The sequence below is a fragment of the Trachurus japonicus genome, chromosome 18 (genome assembly GCF_045865225.1).
Source record: "Trachurus japonicus isolate A0001 chromosome 18, Traja_1.0".
Taxonomy (NCBI): domain Eukaryota; kingdom Metazoa; phylum Chordata; class Actinopteri; order Carangiformes; family Carangidae; genus Trachurus; species Trachurus japonicus.
Window position 1 is genome coordinate 14,710,203 of NC_140924.1, and position 21,775 is coordinate 14,731,977.

The following is a 21,775-nucleotide window of genomic DNA, read 5'->3' on the forward strand; positions in this document are numbered from 1 at the left end:
TAAAAATATTTTCTAAGGAAAGCGTTTTTCATTGATTTATCAGCTCTACTTCGGAAAAGTACTGTACAACCTCAAGTTCTGAAGAAAAGCTATTTCCATCATGTGGTTAAACATGTTAGCATGAAGCTAAATTCTCACCACTTTGATTTAAACTAAAAAGAAGAGGTAGTGACCAGTTTGAGTGAAACCTGGTTAAAATTCAGTGAGTGCCAGAGGAGGTGGGTGTCAGCTGCAGCTGAGAGGAGGCATCACCTCTGACACCCTGAAGCTGACACATCCAGCACAGTGTGTGTTAGTGAGAGCAGCAGAGGGGAAAGTACGTGAACAATGTGGTTTTGCCAATATTTGGGTTTATTGTAGAAACCCTAACCCTTAGCCAAGCTGCTCGTCATCCCCTAAAACATTCAAAGTCATCTTTCAAACTCATAGACATGTCAAGTCACAGATACATGATGGATTGGATTTCAAAAAACTTTGCATTTGTATCTTTCTGATAGAGGTCAAACTCAAAATCAAGTTAACAAATGTTCAATAAAGGTGTTCCTCAAGGCTCTGTGTTTGGCCCACTCCTTTTTTTAAACTATCTTAGTAACATCTTCCATGTAAGCGCTGCTATGTCTTTCTATGCAGACGATACCTTGTGAAATATTACCTCTACAACAAGCCAAGTCTTTTCCAGGTCTATCTTTAATGACCTCCTGACCTTTTATATTAATTTAGTCTTTGTTCTGAACTCAGGAAAAGAAGACAGTTTCATCGCTGTCAGGTTTGCCAGGTAAATAGAGGTGAGTTCTGGTCTTTGTATCGACATCTAAACGCTAATTTCACCTCCCCAAACCAAAACACTGAATATAAGTCATCATGATATTGTTCCATTAGATCCTTAAACAGCCCCTATATGAAATATGACAAAATCTACTCATAAAACAAGGAGAATTCAAATATGCAATGAGACAATAAATTCTGCCAATATGGTAAAAGCCATTATTACCACAGACTAAACATGTGCAAAATGTGCAGGTATGTGTGTGTGTGTGTGTGTGTGTGTGTGTGTGTGTGTGTGTGTGTGTGTGGCGGACCTCCAGAGTGACTTCCTGCTTTGCCATGGCTCTCTCCACGGTTTCGTACATCTGCGTGTTCTGAATGCCGAGGCCGCAGAAGATGGCGAACGCCTCCAGGAACTGCTCGTCGTTCCTGTTGAACGCCTTCACGCTGCCTGACGCTTCGTCCATCTTGTTCACCAACTGACACACACCTACACGGACACACAGAAACAGAAAAACACACGTTCTGACCCTGTCTCCGTCCAGATCTGATATCCCTATAAACCTCATATGTGGTTAGATGTAAAGCTGCGTTGGGTATGTGGCTTGAACTATTTCCTCAGCTGTGCCAGTTTAGAACATTTAGAGGGAAATCAGATCCCAGTTTTATGTAAGTGACCAGTTATATAATCATAAAATAAGATATAATTATGAGTTTCTGTGCCTCTTAAGGACATGGATCTCTAACGCTAATCATGAGCTGCTCTGATCTGCTTCAACATCAGGATTTTTAAAGGTTGGAGAGGCTATAAGGACTTACGCTGAGTCATTATAAAAGGACATCCGCGGTCACAGGCTGATTAGGCTGATGATAATCATTGAGATTTATGGATTGGCAGGACTATTCATGACCAAACAGTAAAAGTAGTAATGCTATGCTAAGATTTAAGACAGTTAAAGCTTATGTAATGCATTGAAAAGTAACCAGAGTTCACATTGACAGTTTAAGTGAAGTTATCTGGGATCAGTGTTTACAGTGTTCACCCCTCTTAAGGTCGGGCTGATGCTCTGTCTAAACCGACCTTTTAATTCCTCATAGTCTAAAAACGTAAACGTCTGCTGAACGTCTGGTTATCAGAGGAACAAATCAGAAACAAAATAAAGGTTAGCGGTAATCTCACTGACTTTAAATGTGAAAGTTATTTATTCATTGTTTCTAACAGTCATAAGCAACCGGGCCTGTTTGATTTCCTGAACGGCTAATGGAAATCCAAACCAAACAAAGCTTACGGTAACCTTTGTTCTGACTGAAAGCCCCCTAGAGGTTACACGCGTTAGGTACTGCGTGTTGAAGATTGAAGATAAAACCAGCAATGGTTCTGTCCTTAGTGGCGTTTTATTGATTTTAACATATTACAAGTTCTATCTGATAGTTAGATTGAGTGTTAGCTTCCTCAGATATTTGTCTAATCTGATGGTGACGCTAAAGAGAGAGGTCGTACCAATGACTTTGTCCTTCTTGCCGTTCCTGATGGGAGTGCAGAGCAAACTCTTGATCTGGTCGCCGTGATCTGGGTTTTCACTCTGTCGGAGGACAAGAGGGATTAAGAGTTCTTACTGAGGGAAAAGAAGACAAGAGATAAAAGAATTAAAAATAAATAAAAGACTACTGAGAGTACTGACTGTCCAGGGGAGGAGCTGGTCCTTGGTGATGTCGGCAATGTTGAGAGGCTGCATGGTGTTTTTGACGTACTGAGCGTACATGTAATTAATCTGGCTGACATCATGGTCCCTAAGGAGACACACAACACAAACAACTTTGTGACTGGCTATTCATAACCGACTTAAGACTCGTCCTCCAGAGACTTTCCATTTTACAACCTCTGTCAAGAAGGCTGCAGATAAGAAGTGAAGAACCGAGGGTCAGGGAAGAGCTCTGGAAATTTGGGGGGCAGATCCTTTACTGTGTCTTTGAATAGTCAGGTTTACTGAGAGGTGAGCAAGCAGCTTTGAAAATGATCTTATAATATGTGAGTTTCCTTGATTGGTGCTGCTGTTCTGTCATCTGATTGGCCGGGTTGGCTCTCAAATCTCATCATAACTAATGATTTGACTCAAAATCGATTCATGATTCAAAATGATTCTTTATTCAAGAACATTTCTTCATTCGGTTCATTCATAAATCTAACTGAACATTTCTGTTTTGAGGTCATTTTTCTATATGACTGCAGTAGACACCAAAGAAATGAAAGATCCTGCTTGTACTCTCTTGCCTCCATTGAGAACAAGTGTTGGGCATGTTACTTTTAAAAAGTAACTAGAGAATGCATTTCCTGAAGGAAATACGGGTGAATGCTGAAAGCTGGAAGCTGAATGAGCTGAATAAATTGTTGAAACTATGCTGAATTAAGTTAAGAAACTGCTGAAGAAATCTTGAATATATGAAGAGTATGAAATGGTTTGAAATTACTTGAATTGTTGAAGATCAGTATGAAGAAATTAAAAGTCTGAAGTCTACTCAGATTTACTTAAAACTGACAGTTTGAAAACATTTTTGAACCATTACTAATGTAGATTAAACAATATCTGAATGGTAAAAGTAGAAGATGAAAGATGGAGGATGTATGAAATGGGTGGTAATTACTTGAATTAGTGAAGAATAGTATGAATGAATTGAAAGGTTAAAGTGCACTCAGATTTATTTTAAACAGTTTGAAAACATTTTTTGAACCATTACTAATGTAGATTAAACAATATCTGAATAGTAAAAGTAGAAGATGAAAGATGGAGGATGTATGAAATGGGTGGTAATTACTTGAATTAATGAAGAATAGTATGAATGAATTGAAAAGCTTGAGTCTACTCAAAGAAGTTTAAAACTGGTGGCTTGAAAACATTGTTGAACCATTACTAATTTATGAAAGAATATCTGAGGAATAAAAGTAAAATAACATAGAAGTTGTTACAATCCTTTAAAGGGAAGGATAAGTTAGAATAACTACATCATATCTGAAGGCTAAAAGTCGAGCATGTAAGAGTAGAAGGGTTGAAATCTGAAATACGTGAGAAAAGATTAAAAAGTAAAACTTATAAGAAGGACGTTGAATTTGTAAGAAATGTTTGGAAAATTACTTGTAAGCAGGAGGCTGAATGATATGGAATGGATGCATTTGTTGTTATTTAAAACAGTTAGAATTTTTTTTTTGAACCATTACTAATATAGATGAAACAATATCTGAAGTGTAAAAGTAGAAGATGAAAGATGGAGGATGTATGAAATGGGTGGTAATTACTTGAATTAATGAAGAATAGTATGAATGAATTGAAAAGCTTGAGTCTACTCAAAGAAGTTTAAAACTGGTGGCTTGAAAACATTGTTGAACCATTACTAATTTATGAAAGAATATCTGAGGAATAAAAGTAAAATAACATAGAAGTTGTTACAATCCTTTAAAGGGAAGGATAAGTTAGAATAACTACATCATATCTGAAGGCTAAAAGTCGAGCATGTAAGAGTAGAAGGGTTGAAATCTGAAATACGTGAGAAAAGATTAAAAAGTAAAACTTATAAGAAGGACGTTGAATTTGTAAGAAATGTTTGGAAAATTACTTGTAAGCAGGAGGCTGAATGATATGGAATGGATGCATTTGTTGTTATTTAAAACAGTTAGAATTTTTTTTTTTGAACCATTACTAATATAGATGAAACAATATCTGAAGTGTAAAAGTAGAATAATATAGAAGTAGTTACAATCCGTTAAAGGGCAGAATAACTAAAAATAACTACAACATATCTGAAGGGTAAAAGTTAAACATGTTAATAAAAAGTTTGAGGAAAATGTAGAAATCCTGCATCTTTATAGTTTAACAGTTGAATGGTTGAAATCTGAAATAGGTGAGAAAAAAATTAAAAAGAAGAACTTATAAGAAGGATGTTGGAAAATTGCTTGAATTTTTGAAGATTGGTGTGGAAAAAATAGGTCTACTCAAATGAATAAATATATTAAGAGCTTGAAAGTATTTGTTGAACAAATATGTATAAAAACGAAGCAATACCTGAAGTGTATAACTTGTAAGCAAGAGACTGAATGATAGGGAATGGATGCAAATCCCAGAATTGTTTAAGTGTAAAAAATAGTGTGAAAATATAAATGTATAAATGAAAAATATGAAACTCCTTACATGGTTGAGAAATGGCCTGAATTGTTGGAATTAATGAGGAAAAAGTCCAAGTCCTTCAAAGTAAAATGTAAGGATTGAAGGTGGAAAAGTCTAAAGTCAGGACATGAAGAAGCTCCAAATCCTGAAATATCCATTATGAGAACTGGGGTATATATAGAAATGGGGTAGAAACAAGGAAACAAGGAATGAAGTAAAAAGAAAGAGAAAGGGAGTAGAAAGAAAGAAAGAAAGAAAGAGACTGAATGATGCCAGAATTGTTTAAGATACGTTTAAAAAAAGAGTGTGAAGATATACATTCATAAATGAAAAATGTGAAAGTCCTTAAATGGTCTGAATTGTTGGAATTAATGAGAAAAAGTTCAAGTCCTTCAAAGTAAAGGGTTAAAGAGGAAAGTCAGGACATGAAGAAGCTCCAAATCCTGAAATCTCCATTACAAGAATAAACTGAAATGTAAGAGAAATAAATTATTAGAGATGTTTAAAAATTCCCCTCAAAGATATGAACTCATTTAGAGGCTGATTATGAGCTGTAAGCCAGTGTGTCTCTGTGGTTGTGTGTCTCTCTGTCTGTGTGTGTGTGTGTGTGTGTGTGTGTGTGTGTGTGTGTGTGTGTGTGTGTGTGTGTCTCTCTCTCTGTCTGCACCACACAGAGCAGAGCAGTGAGATTTGAGCTCTGTGCAGCTCCGAACAACAGCCTCTGAAAAGAGAACCGTACCTCTTACCAGAATGTGGTCATGACTATCGGGGCAAGGAGACCTTCCTGAGCGAGCCAATGTGCATTAAATGTTTGTAGGGCAAAAACTTTTCTCACCGTCGCAGGAAAGATAAGGAGGTCATTTCTGCTTTTCTCAGAAAATCTGCTCCTACTTTACAATGGGAGTCAATGAGAGGAAGAGAGGGAACTGGCTGCACTTAGAGGCTCCGAGTTTAAATTCTGTTAGCCTCTCTGCGTTTTCGAGCACACTGTGAGACACAGGACAAGTTTGTCTACCAAAGTGGGGGGAAATTATGTGTCCTGAGTGAAATTTGTGGCCGTGGTGACAGGTTAGAGAGCAAAGTGTCAGAGGATTTTTTGAACCTCTGTCACTCTAGCTGATGTCATCACCACTCTAGCTCTGAACATTCCGTGCCATTGACTTGCATGTTAAATTTGAATTTTGTCAAAAAATTATCATGAACAGTTGAAGGGTAATGATCAATAATGGTAGAAGATATGAAAAAGTTGAATGTACCGTGAATACTTGAAAGTTTTGTGAACGTTTTAAAAGTTGAATGAAGTCTGTAGGTGAAAGTATGTTGAAGCAGTTGAAGTTCAAAGAAGGAGAAGATTTTAAGAGTTTGAAGACAGTTTCAATGTATTCCTATGGGAAAAAAATTTCAATAAAGTTTGAATATTTTGAAAAGTATGAATGATAATGAAAAAGTTGAATGGATCCAATGATCTCCTGAAGAAGCTGCACGTTTTGATATATGAATTGTTTGAATAGTAGAAAGTATGAAGAAGTAGTTAAAGACCGAAAAACGGAAGAAGTGTACAGAATAATAATAATAACTAGAAAATGCATTTCCTGAAGGAAATACGGGTGAATGCTGAAAGCTGTAAGCTGAATGAGCTGAATAAATTGTTGAAACTATGCTGAATTAAGTTAAGAAACTGCTGAAGAAATCTTGAAGAGATGAAACAATATATGAAGAGTATGAAATGGTTTGAAATTACTTGAATTGTTGAAGATCAGTATGAAGAAATTGAAAGTCTGAAGTCTACTCGGATTTACTTAAAACTGACAGTTTGAAAACATTTTTGAACCATTACTAATGTAGATTAAACAATATCTGAATAGTAAAAGTAGAAGATGAAAGATGGAGGATGTATGAAATGGGTGCTAATTACTTGAATTAATGAAGAATAGTATGAATGAATTGAAAAGCTTGAGTCTACTCAAACAAGTTTAAAACTGGTGGCTTGAAAACATTGTTGAACCATCACTAATATATGAAAGAATATCTGAGGAATAAAAGTAAAATAATATAGAAGTTGTTACAATCCTTTAAAGGTAAGGATAAGTTAGAATAACTACATCATATCTGAAGGCTAAAAGTCGAGCATGTAAGAGTAGAAGGGTTGAAATCTGAAATACGTGAGAAAAGATTAAAAAGTAAAACTTATAAGAAGGACGTTGAATTTGTATGAAATGTTTGGAAAATTGCTTGAATTTTTGAAGATTGGTGTGAAAAAATTAACATTTCAATCTACTCAAATGAATAAATATATTAACAGCTTGAAAGCATTTGTTGAACAAATATAAATAAAGATGAAGCAATACCTGAAGAGTATAACTTGTAAGCAGGAGGCTGAATGATATGGAATGGATGCATTTGTTGTTATTTAAAACAGTTAGAATTTTTTTTTTGAACCATTACTAATATAGATGAAACAATATCTGAAGTGTAAAAGTAGAATAATATAGAAGTAGTTACAATCCGTTAAAGGGCAGAATAACTACAACATATCTGAAGGGTAAAAGTTAAACATGTTAATAAAAAGTTTGAGGAAAATGTAGAAATCCTGCATCTTTATAGTTTAACAGTTGAATGGTTGAAATCTGAAATAGGTGAGAAAAAAATTAAAAAGAAAAACTTATAAGAAGGATGTTGGAAAATTGCTTGAATTTTTGAAGATTGGTGTGGAAAAAATAGGTCTACTCAAATGAATAAATATATTAAGAGCTTGAAAGTATTTGTTGAACAAATATGTATAAAAATGAAGCAATACCTGAAGTGTATAACTTGTAAGCAAGAGACTGAATGATAGGGAATGGATGCAAATCCCAGAATTGTTTAAGTGTAAAAAATAGTGTGAAAATATAAATTTATAAATGAAAAATATGAAACTCCTTACATGGTTGAGAAATGGCCTGAATTGTTGGAATTAATGAGGAAAAAGTCAAAGTCCTTCAAAGTAAAATGTAAGGATTGAAGGTGGAAAAGTCTAAAGTCAGGACATGAAGAAGCTCCAAATCCTGAAATATCCATTATGAGAACTGGGGTATATATAGAAATGGGGTAGAAACAAGGAAACAAGGAATGAAGTAAAAAGAAAGAGAAAGGGAGTAGAAAGAAAGAAAGAGACTGAATGATGTGGAATGGATGCAAATGCCAGAATTGTTTAAGATACGTGTAAAAAAAGAGTGTGAAGATATACATTCATAAATGAAAAATGTGAAAGTCCTTAAATGGTTGAGAAATGGTCTGAATTGTTGGAATTAATGAGAAAAAGTTCAAGTCCTTCAAAGTAAAGGGTTAAAGAGGAAAGTCAGGACATGAAGAAGCTCCAAATCCTGAAATCTCCATTACAAGAATAAACTGAAATGTATGTGAGAGAAATAAATTATTAGAGATGTTTAAAAATTCCCCTCAAAGATATGAACTCATTTAGAGGCTGATTATGAGCTGTAAGCCAGTGTGTCTCTGTGTCTGTGTGTCTATCTGTCTGTGTGTGTGTGTGTGTGTCTCTCTCTCTGTGTCTGCACCACACAGAGCAGAGCAGTGAGATTTGAGCTCTGTGCAGCTCCGAACAACAGCCTCTGAAAAGAGAACCGTACCTCTTACCAGAATGTGGTCATGACTATCGGGGCAAGGAGACCTTCCTGAGCGAGCCAATGTGCATTAAATGTTTGTAGGGCAAAAACTTTTCTCACCGTCGCAAGAAATATAAGGAGGTCATTTCTGCTTTTCTCAGAAAATCTGCTCCTACTTTACAATGTGAGTCAATGAGAGGAAGAGAGGAAACTGGCTGCACTTAGAGGCTCCCAGTTTAAATTCTGTTAGCCTCTCTGCGTTTTCGAGCACACTGTGAGACACAGCACAAGTTTGTCTACCAAAGTGGGGGAAAATGATGTGTCTAGAAAGAAATTTGTGGCCGTGGTGACAGGATAGAGAGCAAAGTGTCAGAGGATTTTTTGAACCTCTGTCACTCTAGCTGATGTCATCACCACTCTACCTCTGAACATTCCGTGCCATTGACTTGCATGTTAAATTTGAATTTTGTCAAAAAATGATCATGAACAGTTGAAGTGTACTGATCAATAATGGTAGAAGATATGAAAAAGTTGAATATACCGTGAATACTTGAAAGTTTTGTGAACATTTTAAAAGTTGAATGAGGTCTGTAGGTGAAAGTATGTTGAAGCAGTTGAAGTTCAAAGAAGGAGAGGATTTGAACAGTTTGAAGACCGATTCAATGTATTCCTATGGGGAAAAATTTTTCAATAAAGTTTGAATATTTTGAAAAGTATGAATGATATGAAAAAGTTGAATACATCCAATGATCTCCTGAAGAAGCCGCACGTTTTGATATATGAATTGTTTGAATAGTAGAAAGTATGAAGAAGTAGTTAAGGGCCAAAAAAGGGAAGAAGTAAGAATAATAATAATATTAATAATAATAAAGATTTGAATAACAATAGTGTGAATGCTTTCAGCATTCACCCTAATAATAACTAGAAAATGCATTTCCTGAAGGAAATACGGGTGAATGCTGAAAGCTGGAAGCTGAATGAGCTGAATAAATTGTTGAAACTATGCTGAATTAAGTTAAGAAACTGCTGAAGAAATCTTGAAGAGATGAAATAATATATGAAGAGTATGAAATGGTTTGAAATTACTTGAATTGTTGAAGATCAGTATGAAGAGATTGAAAGTCTGAAGTCTACTCAGATTTACTTAAAACTGACAGTTTGAAAACATTTTTGAACCATTACTAATGTAGATTAAACAATATCTGAATAGTAAAAGTAGAAGATGAAAGATGGAGGATGTATGAAATGGGTGGTAATTACTTGAATTAATGAAGAATAGTATGAATGAATTGAAAAGCTTGAGTCTACTCAAACAAGTTTAAAACTGGTGGCTTGAAAACATTGTTGAACCATCACTAATATATGAAAGAATATCTGAGGAATAAAAGTAAAATAATATAGAAGTTGTTACAATCCTTTAAAGGTAAGGATAAGTTAGAATAACTACATCATATCTGAAGGTTAAAAGTCGAGCATGTAAGAGTAGAAGGGTTGAAATCTGAAATACATGAGAAAAGATTAAAAAGTAAAACTTATAAGAAGGACGTTGAATTTGTATGAAATGTTTGGAAAATTGCTTGAATTTTTGAAGATTGGTGTGAAAAAATTAACATTTCAGTCTACTCAAATGAATAAATATATTAACAGCTTGAAAGCATTTGTTGAACAAATATAAATAAAGATGAAGCAATACCTGAAGAGTATAACTTGTAAGCAGGAGGCTGAATGATATGGAATGGATGCATTTGTTGTTATTTAAAACAGTTAGAATTTTTTTTTGAACCATTACTAATATAGATGAAACAATATCTGAAGTGTAAAAGTAGAATAATATAGAAGTAGTTACAATCCGTTAAAGGGCAGAATAACTACAACATATCTGAAGGGTAAAAGTTAAACATGTTAATAAAAAGTTTGAGGAAAATGTAGAAATCCTGCATCTTTATAGTTTAACAGTTGAATGGTTGAAATCTGAAATAGGTGAGAAAAAAATTAAAAAGAAGAACTTATAAGAAGGATGTTGGAAAATTGCTTGAATTTTTGAAGATTGGTGTGGAAAAAATAGGTCTACTCAAATGAATAAATATATTAAGAGCTTGAAAGTATTTGTTGAACAAATATGTATAAAAATGAAGCAATACCTGAAGTGTATAACTTGTAAGCAAGAGACTGAATGATAGGGAATGGATGCAAATCCCAGAATTGTTTAAGTGTAAAAAATAGTGTGAAAATATAAATTTATAAATGAAAAATATGAAACTCCTTACATGGTTGAGAAATGGCCTGAATTGTTGGAATTAATGAGGAAAAAGTCCAAGTCGTTCAAAGTAAAATGTAAGGATTGAAGGTGGAAAAGTCTAAAGTCAGGACATGAAGAAGCTCCAAATCCTGAAATATCCATTATGAGAACTGGGGTATATATAGAAATGGGGTAGAAACAAGGAAACAAGGAATGAAGTAAAAAGAAAGAGAAAGGGAGTAGAAAGAAAGAAAGAGACTGAATGATGTGGATTGGATGCAAATGCCAGAATTGTTTATGATACGTGTAAAAAAGAGTGTGAAGATATACATCCATAAATGAAAAATGTGAAAGTCCTTAAATGGTTGAGAAATGGTCTGAATTGTTGGAATTAATGAGAAAAAGTTCAAGTCCTTCAAAGTAAAGGGTTAAAGAGGAAAGTCAGGACATGAAGAAGCTCCAAATCCTGAAATCTCCATTACAAGAATAAACTGAAATGTATGTAAGAGAAATAAATTATTAGAGATGTTTAAAAATTCCCCTCAAAGATATGAACTCATTTAGAGGGTGATTATGAGCTGTAAGCCAGTGTGTCTCTGTGTCTGTGTGTCTCTCTGTCTGTGTGTGTGTGTGTGTGTGTCTCTCTCTCTCTGTCTGCACCACACAGAGCAGAGCAGTGAGATTTGAGCTCTGTGCAGCTCCGAACAACAGCCTCTGAAAAGAGAACCCTACCTCTTACCAGAATGTGGTCATGACTATCGGGGCAAGGAGACCTTCCTGAGCGAGCCAATGTGCATTAAATGTTTGTAGGGCAAAAACTTTTCTCACCGTCGCAAGAAATATAAGGAGGTCATTTCTGCTTCTCTCAGAAAATCTGCTCCTACTTTACAATGTGAGTCAATGAGAGGAAGAGAGGGAACTGGCTGCACTTAGAGGCTCCCAGTTTAAATTCTGTTAGTCTCTCTGCGTTTTCGAGCACACTGTCAGACACAGCACAAGTTTGTCTACCAAAGTGGGGGAAAATTATGTGTCTAGAGTGAAATTTGTGGCCGTGGTGACAGGTTAGAGAGCAAAGTGTCAGAGGATTTTTAGACTCTCTGTCACTCTAGCTGATGTCATCATCACTCTAGCTCTGAAAATTCCGTGCCATTGACTTGCATGTTAAATTTGAATTTTGTCAAAAAATGATCATGAACAGTTGAAGTGTACTGATCAATAATGGTAGAAGATATGAAAAAGTTGAATGCAACATGAATACTTGAAAGTTTTGTGAACATTTTAAAAGTTGAATGAGGTCTGTAGGTGAAAGTATGTTGAAGCAGTTGAAGTTCAAAGAAGGAGAAGATTTGAAGAGTTTGAAGACCGTTTCAATGTATTCCTATGGGAAAAAATTTTCAATAAAGTTTGAATATTTTGAAAAGTATGAATGATATGAAAAAGGTGAATGGATCCAATGATCTCCTGAAGAAGCTGCACGTTTTGATATATGAATTGTTTGAATAGTAGAAAGTATGAAGAAGTAGTTAAAGACCGAAAAACGGAAGAAGTGTACAGAATAATAATAATAAAGATTTGAATAACAATAGTGTGAATGCTTTCAGCATTCACCCTAATAATAAAGATTTGAATAACAATAGTGTGAATGCTTTCAGCATTCACCCTAATTAGTTATATTCAGTTACTTTCCCCAAAATGTAACTGAATAACCCCATTATAAAAGTAACTAATTAACAGGAAAAGCAACTATTGTGTTACCCTAACCCCCTAACCCCCTAACCCACTTTTTAAAATATATTGCTCAAATATGTCAAATTATTTGGACTTGCCCCCTAACCATGACCCTAATCTCCCGTTTACCTGGGACTAACCAACTCACTCATTATCCCTCCGCACAGGCAGGCTCCGGGATACTAAGTGAGTTGGTTAGTTTCAGATAAAACATTTTTTTCTGGCTAGTTGATGGACTTAAAAAAACTTGTATATAAGGTAGCTACACTTTAATAGGTTTATTATTTTGTGACGGGACTTGTTGAGTTAAGTAACAGGGAGTAATAGCACATTTTATTGTCCCGAAGGGAAACGGCATTATAATAGGGTAAACGGTAACTTTTTTTTGATTACTTGTTAATCATTACTGAAAAAAGTAGTGCCCGTAACCCTGTATTCCCATCACTGTTGAGGACAGGACTGGTTCATATTTAGCTGCCTAGCTAGCTAGCCTGTATCTGTTAGCCACAGTGCTAGCTGCTTCCCGATTGTCATATACTGTAACCAACATAATCTTTGCCTATGTGACTGGCTATGGAAGTCAAAATGCTACGATGCGAGCTAATCCCTGCTGTAAAAACATTGTCATAAATCAATCTTGTGAATTGATTTTTGTAGAAAATGAAGTCGAGATTCATATTCCTGAATCAATTTTGAGCTTCTTAGGAACCACACACCACCCTGCACCAGATGTCAATGAATATGAGTGGGACGGCATCTGGACTTAATCAGTGAAACCCAGAGGTGAAGAACGACATGAGATACTGAAGAGGATTAAGACCACATGAACTTTTCTGACTTCTACCTCATTATTCTGAGTTTAAAAGTCTCCCTGACCCTTCTCACTTCTTCGTTTCTCCATCAGTGACTCACTTGAGGAAGAACAGTTCTTCGAGCTGCTTCCTACAGCTCCACATTAACGGCACTAAATAATAAAGCATCTGCTGATTAACGAGAGGAGCCGCAGCCTGGGAGCTGCACCTGAGTCCACCCTGACCGCCGAAGCCATCGCTCACATCTGTCAGCACTTAATGGGCCTGTTTCTTATCTGTGGTCGTTTCAAGTCCAAGCTCAGAGTCGGCTATAACGCTGATAATGATAAACGATGGAAAATGGATATATAAACACAATAGGAGGTTAAGGCAGGAACGAGCGCGAGTGGATTTTGGCTTTAACACCGCAACAGGACGGTTTTTGCACGTGTGTGTACGTGCGAGTTAGGGAGAGAGAGAGAGAAGAAGTGATTAAGTGTCTGTTTATGGATCATAAGAATAGAAAGAATAATGAAAATAAAACAGCAGAGACAGAAAAGCAATAAAAGGAAGGTGAGTAGGTAAAAGTACGACTCAGGATCTCAACATCAGCTGCACTGGTTAGGTACATTTAGACTTTACATGAAAAACACATGAGGAGCAAATTTTTCTCCTGATTAATGTGAATTCTGCAACTTTTGTGGGTTAAAAGTGAATTTTATGATAAACTAACAAAGAAAAACTTTAAATTTCACTGCAGTTTCCACAGTTTTGATACCACGAACACCAACATGGTGTCAAACATCTGGCATCACAGCTGCAACCAGGTCTCAATGAGACAGAGTCGATCAATGTTAAGATCAGTTGATCAGATTGATCAGATTATCAGATTGTACACACATCAGCGGTCTGACAGACGCACAGGCTTCACTTCACGTTCAGCCACGTTTAAATAAATAACTTACCATGTTTCCCTTTAATTGACAAGGAGTCTGATTAGTTATTCATACGTGACACACACAAACACACACAAAATAATGCCATTTATCTACAATTCAACAGATTTTCACAATAAAAACCAAAAATAAATCACTCTATCTACCCTCAATTTTTCAAGTTTTCAACACTGGAATTCCCGGTGTGTCCCTGAACGCATTTCTCCTCAAATTTGTGCAAACAGTGCAGATCACCTTACAGAGCTTCAGCGTCTTTTAGCAGCAACACGGCCTAGTGTCAGCGTTTCCAGAGGACAGCAAGTGTGTTGTCCTACTAACAATATACAGTATAGCCTATGTAGTATAGGATATATCTAATATATACTAGCTATATCATCTGGAGTTTGGTTAATAATACTGTAGTTTTACTTCAGGACTCTTATTGTTAGACTATTGTACAGTGTGTGTGTGTTGCTTGGTTTTAGTCTAATTATAACAATATGTTTTGTCCAGACTGGTTCGACTTACATACACTACACACAGTGATGCTACATTAATGCTCATGTTTAATCACCCACATACACACACACACACACACACACACACACACTAAAACCCACATCTTCTCTGTGACTGACATGTCACAGCTCCCGGCATCACCACAGGACCACGACAACGCTTCAGTTCAGCACCACAACACAACCAAAAAAAAAAAAAAAAAAACCTTTAAAAAAAACAAAACAAAGCAGTCGGACCGTGGTTGGTGCGAGTCGGATCACCACCGCTGGCTCAGCTCAACTGAACTTCCTGCTTTGCTGAAACAGAAACTGTGTCGGGAAGCCACAGCCTGGGGATAATGTCACTATAAAAAGCCTCGTGCCTGCGGTTCCAGCTGGTCAAAGCTAACATCCTGTAGGGCCCCTCCCCTCGAGCCGTGACCCAGCTGGAGCTGCAGCCCGACTTCTGCTGCTGCTGCTGCTGCTGCATCGCACGGGGAGAAACAAAATCCAGCACATAGTCAGAGCCCGCGTTTAAAAGCCAGTTATTAGATCTAAACACAGGGAGAGAGAACGAGCCACGAGATGCAGAGATAAGATAAGACATCTGGCCCGTCTCATCCCTCCGACTGCTGACATCTTCACAACCGCCTGTTTGCGCGCACACACACACACACACACACATATATATAAAGAAATGGAAAGAAATAGACCTCAGTGTGTGTCTGTTTTTGTGTGTGTGTGTGTGTGTGAGTCTCATCGCAGCTGTAAACATTATAGAGATCAAAGATGCGATTAGTGACTAAGTCTCCATCAGCTGTATATAGCTGGTTGCCGTGGTAACGATGACAGCTGCATTAAAAAACAGACCTCAGTGCGAATAAAAAAAGAAAAAAAAAAGAAATCAGTAATTTTGCCAAACTTTAAAGTTTAAGAACAAAAGTTTTCTGTGTTTTCACATTGATATTATGTGATATCACATAATAAACTCCCTCTCTCTCTCTTTCTCTTTCTCTGATGTTTTTTCAGCTCCTTGAAAAACTGTGTCAAGCCTCCTTTCCCCTGCAACAGGAGCTGACAGGTCCATCTGCTCGGCTAATAAAAAGAGGGTCACAAACTGTGCTCTCTATCAGGTTTCATTGACTTCATGTCTGTCTGAGCCGTGTAACGCCGTCTGGAGCGGGTTTCAGTGTGAACACACAGAACCGGTCGAAGCTGACAAACAGTCCTACAGCGTGTGACCTCATCGGTGTTTAACACACCGGACAGGACGGATCAGCATCAACTCTGAGCTTCCAGATTCTTTAAAGGGAAGTTTTCCAGGCTTTTGAAGTCCCTCTGGACTGTGTTTAAAAGGAAAACGCCGGCTTTGATTCATATTTCATTATTACTGTCAAAGAAAATCCCATCAGAAGCAGAAACTGTGCTCATCCGTCTGTCAGCGCCTGTTTTTTATTGACTTTATTTTATTTTCCTCCCGTTGTCTTATTGGCTCTGAACCCCAAATCTGGCATCGACCTTCAAAAGTAGCTCACATGTAAAAGATAAAGAAAAGTTACGTCAACAGGTGGAGATGCTGCCATATTTGGAGGTGGATTCATACACAACTGGTGCATCAGTGAGTGTGAGAAGATACTAACTGTAGATTTGGGGCTTTTGTGAAAATCGTGTAACAATAAGTAATAGTGAGCTATTTTTTCACACTAGCTCACAGAGTAAGAAAATTAAAGGTGACCTAGTGTTGTTTCATTTTTTCCTGCATTATTTAACAGTTTTTCAACATGTTTTTTTAAAGGGGAACTATTCAAGTCTGGTCGCTTTTTTTTGCTGTTTTGCTAACCCTCCTCTTGGCCATGTGCATTTGTTTTCAATGCAGCCAGCGAGAAAGCAATCCATGGAGCGGTGGATAACTTTATAAATCAAATACTTGTAACAATGTGTATATTTGTGTAGTTTTATCTGATATAAACAAGAGATTATGGGTTACGGGGTGCTTTTGTGTCGCGGAGCTGGGACACCGGGTCAGAGGCTCTGATTTTGCAAAGTTGGTTTTCAGCCAAGAGACACTAGGTGGAAGGTGGAGAGCCTCCATTCTCCCTGGAACAAGTTATTTAACCATCACAATTACTCATAAACTCTTTAATTAATTAATTATTTACATTTAATAAAGGTAAAAAATCTTGCATAGTTCCTCTTTAACATGTTTTTGATGTGAAACAGCATCAGTGTTTCAGGATGTTGTAGTTTTAGTCGACACAGTATTGACTCAAGGTGGTGAAGATGTAACCACAGATCTATTAACAATGCAATCACCTTGAGATAATAGATTAGAATACTTATATTTTACTGTTTTGCAAGTAAAAGTTGCACCAGTGATAAAGTTGTGTTTTGAAATGTGTGCAGTTGTAAATCTTCCTGGTGAAGTGAGAATGTACACAGAAGCACAATAACAATCTTTTCTTACATAACTGTGGATGAGTCAGAGTCCTCAAACACAACGATCGGGGCTGCTAAGCCTTTGTTTAAAGATTTGAAGTTTTGTCGTCACTCTGTAAAGTTCTGTAACTTGTAACCAATTGTTCTCCACAAACACACACACACACACACAGTGAGTTTTAGATTGGATTTGAGCTGCTGCTGTGGGAAGTGCCAGGCCACCCCAGAGAAAGGAGGCGGATTCTCTCTGATTGCATCTTAAATCAGATTAGTGCTTCTTCACTCCTCCGGGCTGCAGCAGGAGTTGATGTCAGGAAACTCTGCAGCTGTTGCCTCCGTCAGTCCTCTCCTGTCACCCTGACCCGCTCCACTCAGCCTCCGCCTTGTAAACCCCCAAATCTTTGCTTTTTTTACTCCGATGTGCCATTTTATATCTCCACGTCTCCTCTGCTTCTTTGTGTCATCCTGTGCTTCTCTTTTTACAAGATTGTTCGTGTCTCAGCCTTTGTAACGCGATCGTTTCTCGAGGAATAAATAGGAAGGAGCTACAGCTACCAGCGTTTTCCATCCTCAGATTGAGTTTGATGACACTTGATGGCCAAAAAACGTTGCATTAAGTCCATTTTTTTGAGATCTTTTCTTCACAAAAATGACTAAATAAGCTCCAGAAGAAGTTAGAAATAGAAGGAGAGACACCACGTTACCCAGTTCAAGATGGCAGCATGAACAAAAAGCTCCCAAAACATACTCTACTTGGTAAAATTCACCAATTTCCGACAATTAAAAAAATAAGCACAGAAAGCAACAGAAAGGAGAAAATGAAATATGTTACTTGGCATCACTGATGTACTTTTCCAAAAAAAAAATATATATATACAGTATATAACAAATATTGTATTATATAAATAGAGTACAGATATATACCTCAGGCTGTTGACATTGTGGAGCCCATAAAACTAGATTTCAACACACACAGGTAATACGAACATCAACATCTGCATGTTAACCTTAAAAAAAAACCTCTTTGATTCCTCTCAGACAGTATCAGGCTCCACTCCATCATGATAAACAGGTTGTGATTGAGGAGCCGTCAAATCAGCAGAACATCAGGATCAAGGAGCTCGGACCGGGACTAATGAGAACAAGACCCAGCAGTGTGTGGGAACTTGGCAGGTGGAGGGAGGTGGACCATCTGAAGAAGATCCCACAGGGCAGAAAAACCAGCTCAGCAAACCTACGAGCGCTGGACCGAGCAGCTCTGACTCGTCTGTTCTCTTTAACCCTTGAACACCCATTGGTCCGTCCAAGGTCCAATGGGCCTCAGCTTTGATTAACAGCAACAGGACCCACGGGCCAGTGGGTGTTAAGGAGTTAAACACTGTCTTTTCACTCTCTGTTCCTTATGATAATGAATCTTTGTGCAAACGTCATCTCAGAGGAAAAAGAAGGGCAGTTTGCAAACCCAAGGAAACATCAGCACCAATAACCGGTGGAGATATCTGGAGTACGCCCCGACTTCAATCTGCAGGACTTTTAATTTAATACCAGTTCATCTGAAACAGAGAGGGGGAGGTGGGAGGGGCCTTACCTTTTGGGAGCGTCTAGGACTTCACCCAGCTCCTCATATTCCATGTGAAAGACACTGGAGAAGGAGTTCTGCAAAAAACAAGAAAAAAGAAAGAGAAAGAGTGGGTTTGACTGTGAGGTGTGTGGATGGAGGTGACATTAGCTTAGCAACCGTTCTTAGAAACCAGAACACGTACAGGAGTTTAGCTCTGTCTACATTGACTGAACTCAGACAAACAGGTTTGGTTGAGGTTCATCTCGTGTTGTGTTCAGGTTCCTCGTTTACTCCAATTAAGCCAAACCCAGTTGGGCATTGAGAGCCTGTGCACACTGCGGCAAACCCCCGCCGCCCATGCAGCATGAGGAGAGGAAGGTTGATCTATTACCTATCCAGCCTTCGCCAGGAGGAGTGTTTATTTCCAAATTCCAGTGCTCTTTTCCTCTTTCCCCCCTTATAGGGACTTGTTTTCTCTACAATCTGCTCTCGCAAAAAAAAAAAAAAAACTCGCAAAGGATCCTTTTTCCATTTTTAAGAGGTGGGGACAGGATGTTAAAGATAGACAAGGCTTCTTCGTTTTGGAAACATTTCCTCCCCCTGCTCTCGCATGCACATACACACCAGTTTGTTCTGTAGCATCAGTGATCTATCCAGGGGCAGGGAGGGTAATAAAGCTGCTCTAAACATATAAGGGAGGAGGTCATGACATTTATTGGGGTCTCTTGAAAGGGGGGGCAAGGTTGAAGACTGGGTAATGCATATTCAAACAAACCTGTCGTCTTCTGTTCTCTGGAAGTGGGACAAAGGGACGGTGCTCTGGGTTTTCACATCCAGTTACTCATGGTTTCTAAGTAGCAAAGACGTGGAGACGTATGGAGCTGCAGGGATTTAGAATCTGTGTAGGCCAGTTCAGAAATTAGCATCAAATTTTATAAAATACCAATAGCTTATGATGCTGACCGATTGTTTGACAGAAGAAAAGGTCGTTTTTGCCTTTAATTCAATAGGGACAGTGAGAGAGGGGACGACGTAGCAGCTCAAAGAACCCAGGACTGGAGTATTTACTGGTGTATTTTGTGTTGTAGAATAAATCTTTAACTTTCTGGGTCTTTGAACTCATTCCTGCAGAACTGTATTATTATAGCATTGTACAATCATTTTAACAATGACTGCAATCTGGTACTTTCAGCCAACATTATGCATCTAAGGTGTTACTGAGTTGGTCAGACTGAAACACATCAGCAACTCTGAGATTTACTCGAGTGAAATTTGGTCAAAATCCACGGAGGAAGAACCGTGAGTCAGTGATGGACCTCATGGTTCCCTGACTTTTCATCTAGTGCCACCGACAAGTCAAAGGTTTCACTGAACATGGGTTGGTTTAAATTTGGTAAAACCACTCAGAGACTGGTCCAATGAAATCTGATACAGACTGTCATGTTCCCCAAATGATGACATGTAATAACTCTCATTTTATAGTCATACTTCAGATTGTACGTGCAAGTAGTAAATGAAATCTTTAAGAATCAGGGATGATCTAATAAATAATGAACCATTAATAGTCGTACTAGTTCCTGAATTGACAACTACAGGTTAGATAATACTGAGTAACTAAAGAACAGACAGATATCAATTAATCATTAGGTAACAAATAGTTCATGATTATCTGCATAATGGCGTATTTAAAATATTCACATATAACAAAATACTTGATTATTTTTTGCCAGTGGAAATGCTCTGGTTCTTGTGGAAAAATCCAGATTGTTTAACAAGTTTAGTAAGAAATGAACAGTATGTAAACTCAAACACACTCAAACACTCACACACACACACACATACACACACTGACTAATATGTTTCAAGAAATCTGCAGCCAATTCCAGATTTACTGTATTTCTGCTGGGAGTTAAACAACACAGAAGAGCAAAACACTCCCAGTGTCAGGCCACATGCCAGATCCTATCATCATCTCCCTCCCTCTCTCTCTCTCTCTACCACACTCACACACACACAGACACACAATAGAAATGTACATCCCTGCACACACGCCACAAAAATGTCAGCGCACTCAAAGATACAGAGGATACTGGGTAAGGACACACAACACTGTTTTCAAACAGATGCCACACGCTGCAGTAAACTGAAGTGAGCCAACGCAGGCAAATGTCTTAAAAAACTCCTGTGTTATTGTTGCTGGGGGTCAGTGAAGACCGGCTCAGTCATTTACTAGACTTTTCTACAGGAAAGAGTGAAGTTATGTTCACGTCGACAGAGCCGTGGGTCCAGCCTGAGAAGCTGCAGACATTTGACCCTGAAGGGGCCGCATGGTGGAAAAAGGCCTGTAAAAGTCTGAGAGTAAATGTTGAACCATAGACGTATGAACACAAAGTAGATGGTATATAAAAATGGCCATTGACTCCAGGTCTGGAAAATGAAGCAAATGCAGAAATGCTTTAAAGCTGCATTCTCTCTAATGGCCATCAGGGGGCGACACCACTGGTTGTATTAGAGTCTATAGAAGAAAATGATCCTTTATCTCAATAGATTTACTGCCTTGATAAACATTTTCCCAATGGGTTTATGATTTTAATCACTACTTTGAAGTTTCCACCGGTGGATATGTTAATTGTTTCAAATTATAGTCCCATATAAATGTTAATAGAGTTTTTACGGAGTGGTTGCCAAATGATTAACACCCATCTATCAATCCTACACAGGGAGTCAGACCTTTGATTTTTGGTGTGTTTTCAGTTCAAGAAAGTTAGTTCAACATATTATTTACCTAAAAAGCAACCAATAGATTAAAAAAACTAATGTCATTGTGTACCACAGCCTTGGTTTTCATTTCAGCCTCCATGGTAACAGGTTAGAGCCGACACATGGATGTCCAGTTTGAAATACAGCAGCTCATGAGCATAACGTGCTCTTTTCAAACACCAATAAAGACCTCACAGATGTTTAACACCTTTAAAGTGACATCTGTATACATGGGTGTGTGTGTTTGTGTACTGACCATTGAGTCCTCATCAACAATGAAGACGGTACAAGCCTGGGCCTGCAT

The 21,775-nt window shown here is 37.6% G+C and overlaps 1 protein-coding gene across 3 annotated transcripts in view; it reads right to left on the reverse strand.

Annotated features, from left to right (window-relative positions):
• pde5ab (phosphodiesterase 5A, cGMP-specific, b) overlaps nucleotides 1-21,775 on the reverse strand; it is a 59,413-nt gene that overhangs the window by 14,469 nt on the left and 23,169 nt on the right. For all 3 annotated transcript variants that reach the window (XM_085760056.1, XM_085760055.1, XM_085760054.1), the window contains exons 7-11: nucleotides 21,728-21,775; nucleotides 18,739-18,806; nucleotides 2,448-2,556; nucleotides 2,267-2,348; nucleotides 1,080-1,255 (exon numbers count right to left, since the gene is read on the reverse strand). The exon at nucleotides 21,728-21,775 is cut by the window's right edge and continues 90 nt beyond it. In XM_085760056.1, the coding sequence (XP_085616182.1) occupies nucleotides 1,080-1,255; nucleotides 2,267-2,348; nucleotides 2,448-2,556; nucleotides 18,739-18,806; nucleotides 21,728-21,775 (483 nt within the window). The remainder of the gene's footprint in view (nucleotides 1-1,079; nucleotides 1,256-2,266; nucleotides 2,349-2,447; nucleotides 2,557-18,738; nucleotides 18,807-21,727) is intronic.